Genomic DNA, 18,687 nt, shown 5'->3' on the forward strand with positions numbered 1-18,687 from the left:
ACTGTGCCCTGGAAAACCTGATATAGACTAAAATATATCTAGTTCAGCTTTCTTAATGCAATCCACAGTCACAATGGTGTGCTTCAAGTTAATTTTTTAAAGATTTTTAGTTTTGTGTTTAATTATGTGTATATTATATGTCTTTCTGGGGGGAGCGGTATGTATATGTTGAGTGAGGACTTCCACAGAGACCAGAAGAGTATAGATTCCCATGTAAATACAGGCTTCCTTGACAACCTTAGTTCAATCCTTGGGATACACATACACACACACACACACACACACACACACACACACACACACACACACACTAAATAAATAAATAAATAAATAAATAAATAAATAATAAAGCCGGGCAGTGGTGGCACATGCCTTTAATCCCAGCACTTGGGAGGCAGAGGCAGGCAGATTTTGGGGTTTGAGGCCAGCCTGGTCGATAGAGTGAGTTCCAGGACAGCAAGGGCTACACAGAGAAACCCAGTCTCAAAAAAAAAACAAAACAAAACAAATAAATAAGTAATAATTTAAATAATTTAAATTTTAAATTAAAATTTCAATTTTAAAAATTAAAATAGACAAAAATAAGTAAATAAACTTAAATTAAAAATAGACAAAAAATAAGTAAATAAACTTAAATTAAAAATATGCTGACAAGTATGAAGCTGCTGTCAACAGTTGCCAACTTATTCACATTGCACTTTTCTGGGCATGTGTCTGCAGACTTCTGTGAAAGAACATGCCGAGGACAACATCAATGTGCTTCTTTCTATCCTTGACAATTTACAGAAAAAGGTAAAAGAGCTAGGCATATTACACACATATGTAAACCCAATACTCTGGAGGCTAAGACAGGGCTGCTGTAAAGTGCCAAGGCAGTGGGCACTATATATTGAGATTGTCCCAAGAAAAAATGAGCAGACTGGAAAGATGGCTCAGCAGTTAAGCACTGGCTGTTCTCACAGAGGATCTTGAGTTCAGTTTCCAGGGCTTCTAGCTACCAATCCTGATCCAGGAACCTCTTCCAGCTTCAGAGAGCACCAGGAATGCACATAGTGCATATAAACATACAGACAACAAAACATTTATACACAAAATATTCACATAAATTGTAAAAATAAATTTAAAAGAAAGAGGTCATCTTGAGTTTAGTATGGTCATCCTGCTTCTGCTTCTCAATCCTGGGATTCTCCTGGCTAAACAAACAGAAACAGATTGTAAATTGAGTGTGGTGACTCAGGCTGTAATCTCAACACTCAGATGGCAAGCTCAGGCAGGATTCCCTGAGTTTGCCTCAAGTTTGAGGCCAGACTAGTTAAAGTGAGAGCTTGGGAGGGGGGGGAGAACTGGAGAGTTTGCTCAGTGGTTTGAGAGACTCAGGTTCTATTCTCAGTACTCACATGGATGCTGACAACTTTAATTCTAGTTCCAGGGAATCCAAGACATATGCATACAGGCAAAACACACACACACACACACACACACACACACACACACACTAAAATAAAAAAGAAACCATTTTTAACATCTACATTTTGCTGAAGTAGCTACTTACTAAACTATGGGTGAAGCAACAGATTAACTCATTTTTGCCCTAAAATTTTAAGAGTGAACACTCAGTGAGGTTATCTAAAATGAGGGTGTTAAGGAAGTTAGTGTTTTCTTACTTTCTCTAAATGATTACTTGTGCATAGGTATCTGTGAGTGTGTGTGTGTGAATGTCTAGAGGGCCTTGGAGTAATCTCTATCACTTTCCACCTGTTCCTTCAGAGACAGCATGCTCAACTCAGGGCTAAATGTTTGTGTGGACCTTATTATGTGGGTTCTAGGATCCAAACCCCAGTCCTCAAGATTGTGGCAGAAGCAATACTCTGATAAGTCATTCTCCAGACAACAACACTTTGTCATTAAAGGGTGGGTGGGGGAATGCCTACTGGGCATAGGGGCACAAGCCTTTAATCCCAGCACTCAGGGAGCAGAGGCAGGAAGATCTTTGTGAGTTCCAGGCCAGCCTGGTCTACATAAATCCATCTGAAATTATACAGGTCCTCCCACCCCCCCTTCTTAGATAGGGTTTCTCTGTCTATCACTGGCTGTCCTGGAACTTACTCTATAGAACAGGGTGGCCTGGAACTCAGATCCACCTGGCACTGCCTCCCAAATGTTGGGATTAAAAGCATGTGCAATCACCAACCTGTTGAGAAAAGGATGCCTACATTCTCAACATGTTTTCCACTAACGCCACCTGGTGGGCATTCATAAAGTAATGCACCAGAAGAAAATTGGTTGAGCCTGCTTCCTGGGACAGTTTTCTCAGTACTTCAGTCCACTTGCAGTCTATGAAATGGTTTTGTTACTGAACTTGGAGGTTATAGCCAACCCTCTACCGAGGATTGTGAGTCTGAGGACCGGTAAATTGAAGCCGAGTTTGCAACCTGGTGTTAAAGTTCAGAGGCCCCAGGTAACCTGCAAAGAGGCTGTAGGATAATAAGGGATTTGCCATTTCCCATAGGAAGCAGGGACCTTGAGTGATGGACTAGTGAACAGTGAGTTTATCAAAGTAGCTCAAGACCAAGAATACACTTGTTACTTAAGCAGCAACACAACTGTTCAGTTCCTTTTCTAATACTACCAGGGATCTGCTTAACAACTTGAGACTGCTGAGCCATTATTTAAGACTGAAACATCAACACAGGCACAAACCCCATCTTTCCTTGCAGCTGCAAAATCTCCTGCCTGAAGTTAAGTGCAGGTAAGCTTTGTAAGTATAGACATTCTAAAACAGAGTAATTTCCTTTCCAGACATGGAGACAAAAGGGCAGCTCTGATTTTAGTCACTTTCTACACCAAATGAAAAGATTTGTCTAAGATCCCCTAGACTCAACATACCACAATAATAAGTAGCCTTTGCCCATGGTGTAGGGAACATGATACCAACAATGAGTAACCAAACTCCACTGCTAGCTAGAGAAATTGTCCAACAGGACCCTCTGGCTCCTTTCTCTCATGCATGAGCCCATGAAATTACCTACCTTTGATCCAACTTGGCTGTCTCCTCCCTTTCCAGTCCCAGTTCATTAAACATCACACAAAAACTGCCAGGCATCAGGATGCTGGATCGATATGGACACTGGACTAAGGATGCCTTGAGAGCTTCAGCATGCAGCTTGACATTGACAGCCTGCATTAAGTTCTGGCTGTTTTGAAGCTGTTTTTAACCCAGGATTTCATATACCTCAGGTGGTCTAGAATGATGATCTTCCTGCCTCCATCTTTTATAATACATTTCAGATCGACATTTAAAAAAACAAAACAAAACAAAACAGATCAGCTGGAAGAGTGCTGCTGTCAAGTAAGGCTAGGACCAAAGTTCAGATCCCTCGTAACCAGTCATGTTGGGGCACAGCTGTAATCTCAGAGCTGCAAGGTGGAGGTGGAGACAGGAGGGTCCCTGGTGTTTCTAGTTATGTCACAGTTTTAGTAAGAGATCTTGTTTCAAATATTAAAGGAGTACACATGAACCACACACAAACAGGTAAACTCATCCTCCGTGACCAGCCTTTGCAGGAAGCAGAAAACTTTTCTTCTGGATTCAAGAGGCACTGGCTGCTGGACCATCAAGCTAGTTTACAGAGCAAACAAATGTGGGCTGGAGAGTTAAGATCCTTGTCTGCTTTCCTTTTCCAGAGGAACACCAACGTACACAAACTAAAAATAAATAAATCATTAAAAAAGAAAGTAAGTAGGCTGGAGAGATGGCTCAGTGGTTAAGAATACTGCTCTTCCGAAGGTCCCGAGTTCAAATCCCAGCAACCACCCGGTGGCTCACAACCATCTGTAATGAGATCTGATGCCCTCTTCTGGTATGTCTGAAGACAGCTACAGTGTACTTAAATATAACTTTGGGATGGAGCGAGTGGGGCCGAAGTGAGCAGAGGTCCTGAGTTCAATTCCCAGCAACCACATAATGGTTCACAACCATCTGTACAGCTACAGTGTTTCATATACATAAAATAAAAATAAATCTTTTAAAAAAAGAAAGCAAGCAAACATTGCCTGATGGGGTGGCACACCCCTTTAATCCCACCACTCAGTAGGCAGAGGAAGGTGGAGTTTCAGGCCTATGAGGGCTATAGAGAAACCCTGTTTTGAAGAAAAAGAAAGCAAACAGAAATTAGAAAAGCAGGCTTTATTCAAGTTAAACTCTTTACGCTTCCACTCAACTGCAGGTTTGTTTGTTTTTAAAATGGTGATTTGGATAAGAATGGCTGTCAAAGGCTCATATATTTGTTTGAATGTTTGGGCTGCAGCTGGTAAAAGTGTGGGAAGGATTAGGTGTGGGCTTGTTGAAGGTATTTTACTGGGACTAGGCTTTGAGGATTCAAAAGCCCACCCAGCTTTCTCTACCTTTTGGTTAAGTCCTCTCATGATTGTTGTCTCAATCCGAAAGCTTTCAGCTTGACTCAACTTCATGCCTGACTGCCTGCTGTCATTGCTTCCCACAGTGGTCATTGTCATTTCCTTCTGAAACTGTTAAGCAAGATCCCAATTAAATGCTTTCTTTTATAAGTTTCTCTGGTCACGGTGCAGAAAAGTAATTAAGACTGAACTTTGCAGGACATTTGATTAGTGTTTAAGATCACTTGGCTCCTTGGGAGGCAAAGGCAGGCGAATTTCTGAGTTCAAGGCCAGCATGGTCTACAGAGTGAGTTCCCGGACAGCCAGGGCTACACAGAGAAACCCTGTCTCGAAAAAACCAAAATCACTTGGCTCATAGGTGTTTCAGAACAGATCCACCTTCCTACTTCTATACTCAGTGGTATCATTATAGATCAAAATGCTGGTGTGTTGGTTCAGTTCTTCCTAATAGGTTTGTCAATTTCATAAACCTAGAGTTCTTGGGAAAGAAAATCTTACTAATACCTCTGTGATGGTTTAAATAAGAATGGCCTCATAGGCTCAGGTATTTGAATACTTGGTTTCCAGTTGGTCAGCTGCTGGAAAGGGTTGACACATCGGAGATGGTGGGCTTTGAGGTTTCAAAAGCTACTGCCCACTGACTACTGGTCAGAATGTAAAGCCCTCAGTTAATTGCAAGCACCATGCCTGCCATGATAACAAAGTAACTCTGAAACTGTGAGCAAGCTCTCAACTAAATAAATGCTTTATCAGAGGTGCCTTGGTCATGGTGTCTCTCATACCAACAGAATAACTAAGGCAGCCTCTGTAATGTGTGGCACATTTTCCCGACTAATGATTGATGTGGGAGGGCCCAGCCCACTGGGGAATTTGCCACTCCTGGGCAGGTGGTCCCAGGTTGTAGAACCATGAAAAGCAAACAGTCAGCACCTTTCCTCTATGGTCTTGGCTTCAGTTCCCACCTTGACATTCTGACTCCCGGCACTGGAAAGACAGAAGCAAACAGTCTATATGCAAGCTTTCCAGCTCACAGAAACTGGAATATGAAGTCTGAGAAACATATTTTGTATATAAAAGCACTCTTGACTCCTGGCACACTAAGGACAGGAAAAAGCAATCTTGAGTGTGCCACAGCACACATGAAAAAGTCTGAGGAAAATGGTGGGAGCTAGTTTTCTCCTACCTTGTGGGTTCTAGAGACCAAATTCCAGATTGTCAGGCTTGGCAGCACATACACAATGCCATCTTACCTACCAAACAGTGATTACTGAGGCCAGCCTGGATACATAACTGTCTCAAAAACTTTGTTTAAAGCTCCCATCTTTGATTTCATTTCAAGTTCCTCATAATTCTGTAAAGTTGTTTCACACAAATGTTCAGGTCTAACTCTTCCCACAGATAAGCAACCCTTGTCATAGACATTCCATTCAAATTAAACCACACAGTCTTTTGTATGTCAGACGCCACGTCCACTTATCCTAGACTCTAGTCTTTTCTACCCAACCCCTGCTCATCAACAATTAGGCTTACACCATGTCTCCGTGAAAAACATTTCTTAAATTTTACATCCATTTTATGTAAATGGGTGGTTTTGTCTTCATTTCATCTGTGCCCCTTGTGCCTGTCTGATCCCCAAGGAGGCCAGAAAGTATCAGAGCACCGGGAACAAGAGCCAAAAATGGTTTTGAGCTGTCATGTGGTGCTCGGAATCCATTCTGGACCCTCTTCAAGAACAGTTAGTGCTCTTGCCTGCTAATCTATCTCTCCAGGTCCTGAAAAAATTTGTACCAGAGACCTCTAAAACAAAGTCACAAGACAGCTTTTATTTTTCTAATAAGACTAAATTTATTCAATACCCTAGAGTAAAGTTTTGATTATAAGTATCCAACAGTATAAAAAGTACAAAACAGTTCTGTAGATTTCTAATATATTAATACAAAGTGCATGACTACATACAGTACATCCTACAGGCAGAGAGTGGAGGGGGAGAAGGCTGTGGTTGAGGTCTAGTAATAAATAAATAAATACAGAAGTAGAGATGATCCATCAAAGTATATTCTACCACCAATACTGCAGCCAAAATGTACAAAAAAAAATCCCATGTCAAAGTAACGCAGGAGAATGGTAATGGCTGGACTCTGTATTACACCAGGGTTGTGGAGAAATGGCCCACTCACTGGGCAGTCTGTGCACGTGGTAGCTTGTACTAGGTAGGTTTTTCCTAAAAGGAAGAAATACACAATGTAAAACTATAGGATGCCACAAACTGTGACTTCTCCTTGTTGTGAAACTCTAAAAGACTTTTTAAAATCCAGTTTCTAAAATAATCATAAGGAACAGAATACTAAGGCAGCCACGTATACCTCCTCTACGAGGTCTCAAGTGGCACTACTGTATTTCCTGAACTCTGAGAAGAGGCAAATTAGACAACTTCAGTTGGTTCCATTGAGAAGCCAATGGAATCATTGAGATCTAGAGGTGTGGAGCTCCATTCAGTTTTCGATGTTAAGAAGCCAACCCAAACAAACAACTTAGCCTCAACACACAACTCTTCTCTTCTAGTCAACTTTAAATAGTGGGAGGAAAACAACAAAACAACAAAACCCCAAACCCTAATAAGGTCTACGACAAGGCAAAGAACTACTCTATAGATAAAACCTCCACAAAGGTCAACTGAGGTAATCCAGAGCTAGAACTGAATCTTGTGGATTTCAGTGAATCCCAGACAGTCGTGTTAACACCAATGTCAATTATTTACATACTGCAAGCCCTCTAAGAAACGTGTCCCAAGCAGCATCAACTGTGCCCCATGCATCCCAGGACTTACACATTCTGATTAAGTAGTTTCTAACCACATGTGTTCTCTACTTTGTGGTGATGCTTTGGTACTATCCCTATAGGACCTTGCCCATCCTAGAGGCAAGGCCTTCCCCAGAAGGAGATCTGGTTCTGTTTTACGAGATTATCCACATAAAGTCTTTTTATCAATATGGGAGGCGACACGGTGCTACTTGTGTGTTCAGAAATTGTTTCCTCCTTCAAGCTATTTGCAGAAAGCTCAGTCTGTCCTGCTTAATAATCAGTAGTACAGGTCTGAATCATCAGAACCTTGCCAACGCCTTAAAAATTTTTAACTACCTTCTAGGGGCAGGTCATGCTACTGAGTTATGACAAATTTTCATGACGGAAAACATGTGTAGCCAGCCATTTAAAAATGCCTCTCCACAGAAAGACTAAACTACATATGGTTTATCANACAACAAATCCCATCTCTGTCCCCTGAAATTCCCCTAATTCCATTCATTAGAGGGAATNAAAAAAAAAAAAAAAAGACTTAAAGAGCACTTTACAGCAGCATTCAGCTTTCCTATGAAATACTCAGCATCTTAAAAATTATGTACACTTCTTTTTCTTGCAGTAAGCTAGAGACTGGCTTCAGAGTTTGTTGGATGAAGGGTAANGAGAGCAACCCATTAAAAACTATTCTAGAAAATGTCTTTTGGCAGAATAGCAGGTATCCAAGTTAAAAATAGGAGGGTCAGTTTGTTTTGTGGTCTTTTCAAAGTTTAAACCGCTCTTTGCTCCCTTCTAAATGAATCTCAGTCACCACTCCTGAGTGGAGATGGGCAGAGGCGCTGGCCCCTGCTCCTCGGGCTTCTCCGCAGCCGCTTTCTTACTGCTGCAGCAAGGCTTGAAGAGATGAGTGTCGATGAGGACTTCCCCAAAACGGCCCTTATAGATGATCCCACAACATATTTTCTGTCTAAAAAGAAAAAATGGAGAACAAGATATATTACAAATATGCATTTTCTGAAGTTGGCTCCCCTCTTCATGTAGCATCCAACTCAAGCAGTCCAGCTTGGCAGTAGACCTCCTTTAACCACTGAGCCATCTCTGCAGCCACACAGATTCTCTTCTCTCTCTCTCCCTCTCTCTCTCCCTCTCTCTCTCTCTCTCTCTCGTTTTTTGAGACAGGGTTTCTCTGTGTAGCCCTGGCTGTTCTGGAACTCACTCTGTAGACCAGGCTGGCCTCAAACTCAGAAATCCACCTGCCTCTGAGATTCTCTCCTCTTAAAGCACTTTTTGGTTAGATCTTTTTAACAAATTCCACTCTTCTCTTGATTCTCTCCACATCTTTTTTCCTTTTGATTTCCTTTATGACTACGCTCATGTTTAGGATTTCCATACTTTTTTTTAAAGGATTTTTATATTTTATCAATCTTAGATACTCATCTGATTATTTATAAAAATAAGCTTTCTTATCCCACCTCTACTTCCTAAAGGCAGTCATCATTAGTTCACACATCTTTGTTTTGTGTGTGTGTGTGTGTGTGTGTGTGTGTGTACACATGTACATGTCTGCGGAGACTAGAGATCAACAATAGCGGTCTTCCCCACTGCTCTGCACCTTATTTTTTGAGGCAACACCTCACCACGTTAGTTAGACTTGCTGGTCATACATAGCAAAGGCCTGGGAGCCTATCTCTGCCTTCCCCCTGCTGAGGATCAACCTCAAGCCCACTTGTATTATACTGTCATTTCCATTTATACGAGTTAGTTTCTATTACTTTGTTCTGGCGGATGTAATTGTACTGTCTCTTTAATTTTTAAACTTTATCTTGTATAGAATATACATTACTGCTTGCTAGAATACTAAGTGGTCTTTCAATAGCTAGCTTTGAGTATCGTAACTGAAACTATAATCACTATAACCACTAATTAATTTGGGTTCTATTTCTGTTGGGCAGAGCTAGGTAAGGACTGAACCTCGGTCCTTTTACATATTAACTAGTAAACCTATGTGCCTGGGCTAGCACATGCCTGTCCTAGCATGTTACTTCACGCTCTCTGTCCCCCCTTCTGTTTGTATCTTCCTGATGGCCATCTTTTACATGGGCTAACTTATGCTGCTTCACGTTCTCTGTCCCACCTTCTGTCTGTATTTTCCTGATGGCCGTCTTTTACATGGGCTAACTTATGCTGCTTCACGTTCTCTGTCCCACCTTCTGTCTGTATTTTCCTGATGGCCGTCTTTAACATGGGCTAACTTATGCTGCTTCACGTTTCCTGTCCCACCTTCTGTCTGTATTTTCCTGATGGCCGTCTTTTAGATGGGCTAACTTATGCTGCTGCTTTTGTTACTCTCTCAGTATAGTTTATTTAGCTACCATCTTTAATACCTCAGCTGAATTAATTAGCCCCTTGCCCTTTTATTATTTTTAATATATCTTTGTATGTATAAAAATATATGTGTATATAAAGGTGGTCACTGAGGCCAAAGGATATCAAATTACCTAGGGCTGTAGTTACAGGCAGTTCTGTTAGCTGCCAGACAAGGGTGCTAGGAGCTGAACTCAGGTCCTCTCGAAAAGCACCAACTGCTCTCAACCGAAACATGCTTTTAACCACCAAGCAAGCTCATCAGCTCTTCTTCATTTTAAACTTCCACAATTACCTTTTTTTTTTTTTTTTGGGGGGGGGGGTCTTCAAGACAAGGCTTTTCTGAGTAGCCTTGGATGTCCTGAACTTGCTCTATAAGACTAGGCTGGCCTCAAACAGAGAACCACCTGCCTCTGCCTCACAAGTATGGCACGCATCACCACCACGCACAGCTTATAGTTATATATTTTTAAAAGTATCTCATTAAATTCACCTCAATATTTACCACTTTATCCATTCCTTAATTTTAATCTGAGATCTCTGCCTCTGAGTGTCAACATGTAATGAAGTTTTACTTTCCAGTCAAAATAATTTGGTTTTGAAGCAGAGTCTCACTATGCAACCCAGGGCTGCTTCAAATCCATGATCATCCTTCTCAGTGGGCTCTAGGCATGTGACATCAGGATTGGCTCTTGTCAGTTATGCACTTGCTCATAAAGTATTGTTGTTGTTGTTGTTGTTATTATTATTATTTTAGCTAAATATAATTTAGGCTCATCTAGAGCTCACTATATTATAGAATGACCTCTGCATCCCAAATGCTGGGATTTAAAGGCCACCATGCCTGGCTTAGAACTAATATTCTTGGTCAACTGACGACATATATACTGTTTTCTGGCTTGCTTTATGCATGTTTCTAAAGATTAGACTTTGTGTCTTAGTTGTTCCTATGAAAGTAATATATTTTGTCTATACATCCTGCACTGTTTTCCATCTTACAGTTCTCAGCACATCTACAGAAAGCATCTGTTTCCTGGTTCTAGGAGGAAGTCTAATTTTTCATTGAAAATATTTCTCTTTTAAAAATGTCTCCTTTTAGCCGGGCGTGGTGGCGCACGCCTTTAATCCCAGCACTCGGGAGGCAGAGGCAGGCGGATTTCTGAGTTTGAGGCCACCCCGGTCTACAAAGTGAGTTGCAGGACAGCCAGGGATATACAGAGAAACCCTGCCTCGAAAAACCAAAAAAAAAAAAGTCTCCTTTTGGTCTTTGATCCACTTTGCATCTAGTCCAAGTGTTCCCCATTACTAATGACAGCTGTAACTGCCAACTTGACATAATCTAGAACTTAGGTGGGAAAAGAGTCTAGATTCTGCCACTCACAGTGGGCTGAGCACAGGCACACATAGGCTGACACATGTCTCCTGCCCTTGACAGTGATGTGATGTAGCTGGTTCTCTGAGGTGTCTATTGCTGTGTTCCTCCCTGGGTGATGGACATTACTCTGAAACCGTGAGCCAAAATAAACTCTTTCTCCCCATGTATTTTATCATCGCAAGCAGAAAAGAAAACAAGGTCCTGTCAGAACAGCCAGTCTACTCCAACAACATAAATCTAAGTACCCTGATCCATTTCTTACATTGATTTTTAACAGAAAGAACATGCACAATCTAAGGTCTGTCTACTCAATTCCTGCTAAGCCAATGTCCTATTCATGCCACCAGTCAATATTCTCAACTGCTACACACATAGAAAATACCGCAGCCAGTGGCTGAGATAGGCTGGTGACTATAAACAGATTTCTCTTTTGCTTTTACCTTTTCCAGTAGGTAAGATCTAAGAAGGAAAAAACTGGAGTTCTATTAGAGCTGGAAGCCATCTCTGTATCTGAGCCCTCATCTGACTGGTTACTGTAGCATGGAGACTGGGCTGGAGAGGCACTTGAGGTGGTGCTGTGAGCATCAGAGTCTGCAAGAAAGAAGACATTTCAGCTGCATCATGGCAATACCAAACATCATGGCAGTCCAGATGCTGCCCCATATCTCTAGCAGGGAAAAAAATTAAGGAAAAAGATAATTTACTAGTTTAGAGCTACAACAACATGTTTGCACCATGTATTTATATGCCAAAAAATAAAGCAGATACAGCCAAAGCTATGTAGAGACTTGATGTCAAAAACAAGCAAACAAACAATGAATGAATGAATGAATAAATAAATATGCCAGAAATTAAGCCTTTTTGGTTAATAGATATTATGCTATAGACTGTAAGGATTACAAGCACCACTTAGATTTCCCATCTATACAGGACATGGATTGAACAAATGGTCCTCTAACCTAGAGAAACAATTGTTAGACATTTACTAAACACCAAAGCCTAATAAATTTTGTGTGTGTGCATGCACAGATGTATATACACCTTTGAAGACCACAGTTATCTGATGCCCTGGAGCCAGAGTTAGGGACAGTTATTATCTACTAGAAAAGGGTGCTTTTCTGGGAATCCAGCTTCAATTCTTGCTGACCCATCTCCTTAGCCTTAAACACTTTTCTGCGGTGCTTACAAGGGCAAGAAGTACAGTTTAGTAGTGATGTGCTTCCCAGGCACACATACAAAGCCTTGGGATTGAGCTCTAACATTACAAGGATAATAAAAGCTTACAAAGCTAAGGATCTCACAGATGCCTCTTAATAAATACTTACATAAATAAAATTAAACACCTAAACTGAAGAATCACTTGTGCTATTAGTATGCTAATTCACTTTAATAAAGGGTATTCAATTTCCTAAAAACACAATCTTCAAGAGCATCACACCTTAAAGGAGTAAATCTAACTCTAACGTGATACTTAAACCTCCCAATAACACCAGCAGGGAGGGTCATGACCCTAAGTGGTTAGTGTTTTTTTGAACCATTCCAAAGTCTAAACTGAATATGTAGATAACAACAACCTCTACCAACCTCTATGAACCAAGTATGAATTTGACTTCCACATTCAAATACAACACACGTGTCTTACACCTGTAAGGTCAGAAGCTACTTTTCTCTATGTGAGTTAGGATTTCTAAAGTTTCTTTCCAAAAAGTAACTTTTTGGTTGCATGCTGTGTCCACCAATTTGCTGCTTATATAAAAAATACAGTAAGTTAGCAGCACACAGTCTAAAGACACAGCCTTAGTATGACTTGAAGTTCTTTAAGTACTGTGTGTGTGTGTTTGGGGGGGAGGGGTGGACGGGGGGGGAATTTGTTGAGTTCTGTCTAGACTTTACTGAGGTAGGGTCTCTCACTGAACCTAATACTCAGAGCTAGCCACCTTGTCCCAGGGTGGCTCATGAGTGCTGTGGTCACAAGCAGACATGTCTGCCCAGTTTTTTTGTTGTTGTAGCATGCGTGCGTTTTGTGTGTGTGTGTGTGTATGTATACACATTCTGTAGCACACATATAGAAAGAAGCATAGGATAACATATGAATGGTTCTCTCCTAATATCTTGGTCCTGGGGAATCAGAACTCTGGTTGTCAGGCCTAGACAACCACCACCTTCACAATGAGCTCTTTGCAGACCTCCACCCAGGTTTTATGTGGGTGTGGGGCTCTGATCCCAGCTGATCCTCATGTTTTTTGCAGCAAGCTCCTTATCCACTCCAGGATCTCCCAAGTCCCTTTAGTAACTTTAAGTTATCAGAGTTATATTCACAGAAATAACAACCAAGTCAATAGTGCCTTCCAAAGGCTAAAGTAAGACTCTAAAACAGGAAGTGGGAACTACCTCAGTATTTAGCAGACTATAAGCAGAAAATGGATTCACCCAGCCCCAGTCAAAAATAAAACACTAAAAACATCACTCTCAGTACAGGGTTCAACAGCAAACTTACTGTGGCGTTTAAATTCCTTCTGCAGTTTGCTGATCTGGTTGCTTTTCATCCTGTTTCCAGATAGAGTTTTCACTTTCTTTGGTTTCAATGTTGTCTTTAGACTAGGGCCTGCTCTTGCATCTACCACCTGGAAGAAAATACTGAATATTTAATACCACTTAGGCCCATGTTTACCTGAGAACCAGTTTTATACTCATGAGTGAGGGTTCATGGATATCTCTACCTGTTACACAACATAAAAGAATAAGCACTACTTAAGGCCATTCTGTATGCTAATCCCTAAAATTTATCAATTACAGAAACATTTTCTCTCCCTTGTCTGGCATAGCATGGTTCTACTTAGGCCTTCAACATAAAAAGAGTCATCACCTTCAAAAACCACATGTGTGATTTTCTCAGATAAGCCATTTAAGAAAGCTTATTTCTATATTAAGGTGACTAGCCATAAGAATCCTACTGTAGAGCCGGCCGTGGTGGCGCACGCCTTTAATCCCAGCACTTGGGAGGCAGAGGGCGGATTTCTGAGTTCGAGGCCAGCCTGGTCTACAAAGTGAGTTCCAGGACAGCCAGGGCTACACAGAGAAACCCTGTCTCGAAAAACCTAAAAAAAAAAAAAAGAAAAGAAAAAACACAAAGAATCCTACTGTAGAAACCTAACCCTATCAAAAGCTAACAGCACTGTCACTGTCACTGTTACTGTGTTGTGTAAAGAAAAATGTCTGCCTGTCTAAGCAAATTATATATAAAGCAAATTTTATAAACCCTGGCCAGAGACAGTGGCTCACACTTGTAATCTTGATTCCTGGGAGGCATCAGAAGTTCAAAGTTGTCACTTGTCATACTGGGAGCTGGAGGCTAGCCAGGGACACATGAGACTGTCTTAATAAAGCAAAAAAACAAAAACATCTGAAAAAACAGCTAATATTATAAAAGAATTTAACAAAACTCTAGACTAGGGGACTCTGAACACCACAGCTTTATTCTTACATGCTTCAATCCCTGGCACACACACAAAAAAATAATTTGGGGATAGAAAATGGCACAGGGATTAAAAACATTTGCTCTTCCTTGCAGAAGTGAATTTGGTTCACGATGGTCACCTACCAAGGGATCCAATATTTTCTTTTGGCCTCTGCAGGCACCAAGGACATGTGGTGTATTACATGTAGACAAACACTCATATACATTAAAATAAAAACATCTTTTAAGAAATAAAAATAGTGTTTCTCATGTCATCTAAGTTAAATTATGAGGGGGCTGCTTTTCTAGCAGCCTACACAGCCGTGCCTAGCACCAGGTAGTTCACGACTGCCTGCAACTTCAGCTCCAAGGGGTCCCATAGTCCCCTCTGGTTCACTCACACAGGTGGAATATACAGAGAGGTAGATATAATTTTATCAAATGCAAATATATCTAAAAACACCTATTATGAAAATTCTAGTGACAGGAGCAAAAAGGTCAACAAAATCCACATCTACACTGCTGACCTGATTCCAGCTTAAATACAGAAAGAACAGCACCATCTAGCTTTCTCTTTTATAGGCACCATCTCATTTAGGCCCTAGAGTGGCTCTATGGATAACTAAGAGCTCTGTAACCTGACAGAAGTCTACAACTAGCAAACAGTAAACACAAAAGGCAAAGAAGACTAAATTTGTGCATCATGAGTTCAAAGCAGCATGCCACTCTTGAAGGTGAAGAGGAACTGTGTCTAAATCAGAATTATTAGTCTAGGAAATGCCACACCTAGCTAGTGGTTTTCTTTATTCTTTTGGCCTTTTATATCCTGGTGATACAAAATTTCCTAAATTGGGGATGGTGGTGTTAACATTGTTTTAGTAGAGATAGAAAAAAGATGGACTAACGTGATTCCAGTTTTTTTTTGATCCTGCCGGCAACTTCTTCCATCTTTTCACAAGCAGCACACAGGCGTTGCAGATGTCTCCTGAGCGAGTCTCATGCAACCTAATAGGAAATCAACATGTCATCACGTTTTGCATTCGTGGGGACTCTGTGTGGAGACTTCTCTTGGAAAAAACACATCCATTTATGGTTCATAAATGCAACTTCTGCTGATCCTAACATTCTTTCCATCTCTAGTATATTTCAGATATAAAATTAATGCTCTGGTAGTGGTCCTATACCCACGTATAAGTGAGTAGCACATTATATCCACGTATAAGTGGATTCAATGGCATCTTAAAAAAAAAAAAAAACAAAACCACTATGTATTTATTGGTTTTAGACAGGACTTCACTATGCAACCCTGGTTGTCCTGGAACTCAATCTGTAGACTGGTCTGGCCTCATAGACATCTGCCTGTCTCTGCTTCCACAGTGCTGGGAGATTAAAGGCATGCACCAATGCCTGGCCCCTTCATATGTGTGTGGGGGGGGGGGGGGGGGTATATGTGTGTGTGTTGTATGTGCATGTGTGTGTAGGTACAAACGCCTGTGCATGTGTGTGAGTAGGTCAGGAGGGAGAGAGAGAGAGAGAGAGAGAGAGAGAGAGAGAGAGAGAGAGAGAGAGAGAGAGAGAATATGAACCTAGGCAGTTGAAGTTAGGAGAGTGGTGGAAAGGATGAGAAGGATAGACTTGATGAAAATATGCATAAAGAAACAAACTTCTCAATAAAAAAATAAATTAGCTTTAAAAGACCCAATCAAATCAATGTATTCCAATTTAAAAATCTTTAAGCCAGGTAAGTAAGTAGTGCATGCCACCTTTAATTCCAGCACTTGGGAGGCAGGGACAGATGAATCTCTTGAGTTCAAAGCCAGCCTGGTCTGTATAGTGAGTTCTAGAACAGTCAAAGCTGCACAGTGAAAGCCTGCCTTAAAAGAGGGGGGAGGAGGTGGCTATAGAGATGAGATGAGATGAGATGAGATGAGATGAGATGAGATGAGATGAGATGAGATGAGATGAGATGAGATGAGATGAGATGAGATGAGATGATTCAGTGGTTAGTTGGGAGCACTGACTGCTCTCTTCCAAAGGACCCGAGTTCACGCAGTTCACAACTATCTGTAACTCCAATTCCAGGGGACCTGACACCTTCTCAGAGACATACATGCAGGTAAAAACCAATGTACATAAAATAAAATTAGTAGCAGTATTTTTAAAATTACATTCATTTAGATTTTATGTATGTATATCAGTGTGTGTGCTGTGCACCATGGAGTTTGAGGAGTAGGATCTCCTCAAACTGGAATTACAGAGTTATCATGTGGGTGCTGGGAACTGAACTAGGGTCCCTGGAAATGCAACAAGTGTTCCTAATTGTTGAGCCATTTCTCCAACCCAAGTGCTTTACATACATATATATAATATACTTATATATAAATGTTGAGAGGTAGGAGCAGGAGAATCTCTAGAAACTCACAGCCAAGTAGCCCGGCCTAAGAAGAAAATAGAATAATGGCCTGTATGCCAAGGATCACCAACACTCACGCTTGCCCCAACCCCCAACATGAATCCCACAGCACATGCAAGCATTCAAATGTGTACATGCACCAGGCAGTAGTGGCACACGATTTTAATCCCAGCAGTTGAGGCAGAGGCAGGTGAGTTTCTGAGTTTGAGGCTAGCTTGGTCTACAGAGAGAGTTCCAGGGCAACCAGGGTTATACACACCCTTTTCTTGAAACAAACAAACAAACAAAATCAAAACAAAAAACAAAAAGAAAAGGTACATATGCACTCAATCAAACAAACCAAAATCAATGCCTGTCTCACCAAGTGCATGTGTGCACATGTAGCTTTTACTATGAAAAATGGTTCGGTATTCAATATTTTATTCAAGTATCTCTTGGAAAGTTAACATACCCTGTTAAGTTTCAGGGCAGAATACTTAAGTACTACTACCATCCTCCTCAGCAAGTTAAACTGTAACTGTTTTCAAAAACAATGCAAAAGGAATACAGGAGGACCACTCCTGGTCAGAGAATAAGGATACATTTTTAACATACACTTTTAAAAACAAAAGGGTTTGTCCAGCTAAAACCATAAAGGGCTTCACAAGAAATGAGGCAGAGTTAGCTGTCAGTACTAACTCATTTTAAGAACATGAAATCCTCAATAACCCAGGTATTAGAAAACTAGTAATTTTAATTATTAGCACATTGCTCCCATTGCTTTTCATGGAATTACCTCCACTTTTTTCTAAAACTTTTTTTCCCTGGAAGAATGGAACGTAACTAATCTTACCCAAAACAGCTCTGGAAGTCCTTTTCGTAACGTTTACTGTCCGTGAACCGGGAGCTGGAGGACTTGGCTCTGCATATACAGCAGCCCTCTATACTTCGGTACATCTTTGGCTTGTGAAAACCAAACATCTTTTCTTCTGGTTCAAAGCTGTAAAGACAAGGGGATTGAGGGCAATAAGAAGAAACCATGCAAGAACTTTTCTCTACTCCACAGCACAGGAAATTTTATAAAAAACCAAGTCAAACAAACTGAAGAAAGTACCCCAGATCTACTACTCCGTATAGTACCAGGGCCAGTATACAAAGTATACAGAAAAGTGTTGTGCACTAGGAGGCATCTACTACCTTCTTTGCTACTTCTGCAAATACTCTAGAACGGGGACAGCGTTATCAACTAATAATATATGGCTACCTGTGGCACCTAGCAGCATATAAGCTGTTGTGGGTTCCAGGCTCTCTCAGTATCACAAATACCTGTATTACCTTTAAAACTGCACCCCAGTCCTTCTCACCTCCCCTTTTACCCTAAACTCCCTCAAGCGCCCTTCCTCCAGCTACTCATCCTTCTTAGAACCCAGCTTATTCTCTCTATTCTCTAACTCTGGTTATTCTCCCTTCTCTCTCAGAGAGCCCTGGCCATGTGCAGTCTACTGTTCTCTTTCTGCTCTGGACTCTTTCAGATGCCACTGGCCATTCTCACTCTCATATCGGTAATAAAAATTGTAACCATATCATGGAGCAGTCGTGTTTGCAGTTTCTCACATACCCCACACTCCATTAAGATTGAGCATAAAGCCGGGCATGGTGGCGCACGCCTTTAATCCCAGCACTTGGGAGGCAGAGGCTGGCGGATTTCTGAGTTCGAGGCCAGCCTGGTCTACAAAGTGAGTTCCAGGACAGCCACGGCTATACAGAGAAACCCTGTCTCGAAAAAAACAAAAAAAACAAACAAACAAAAAAAAACAAAAACAAAAACAAAAAAAGATTGAGCATAAAACTTTAGTTAAATTTTTTTGTGCCTTTGAGTTCATACAA

The 18,687-nt window shown here is 41.0% G+C and overlaps 1 protein-coding gene across 2 annotated transcripts in view; it reads right to left on the reverse strand.

The window, feature by feature from the left end:
* Positions 1-6,236: 6,236 nt before the first annotated feature.
* The window catches only part of Sinhcaf (SIN3-HDAC complex associated factor), a 25,208-nt gene continuing 12,757 nt past the window's right edge, over positions 6,237-18,687 (reverse strand). For both annotated transcript variants that reach the window (XM_021190067.2, XM_021190069.2), the window contains exons 2-6: positions 17,654-17,800; positions 15,314-15,413; positions 13,449-13,575; positions 11,392-11,542; positions 6,237-8,179 (exon numbers count right to left, since the gene is read on the reverse strand). In XM_021190067.2, coding sequence (XP_021045726.1) covers positions 8,020-8,179; positions 11,392-11,542; positions 13,449-13,575; positions 15,314-15,413; positions 17,654-17,781 — 666 coding nt within the window. In that variant the 5' untranslated portion in view covers positions 17,782-17,800 and the 3' untranslated portion in view covers positions 6,237-8,019. The remainder of the gene's footprint in view (positions 8,180-11,391; positions 11,543-13,448; positions 13,576-15,313; positions 15,414-17,653; positions 17,801-18,687) is intronic.

Source organism: Mus pahari, chromosome 2, assembly GCF_900095145.1.
Source record: "Mus pahari chromosome 2, PAHARI_EIJ_v1.1, whole genome shotgun sequence".
NCBI classification, from domain to species: domain Eukaryota; kingdom Metazoa; phylum Chordata; class Mammalia; order Rodentia; family Muridae; genus Mus; species Mus pahari.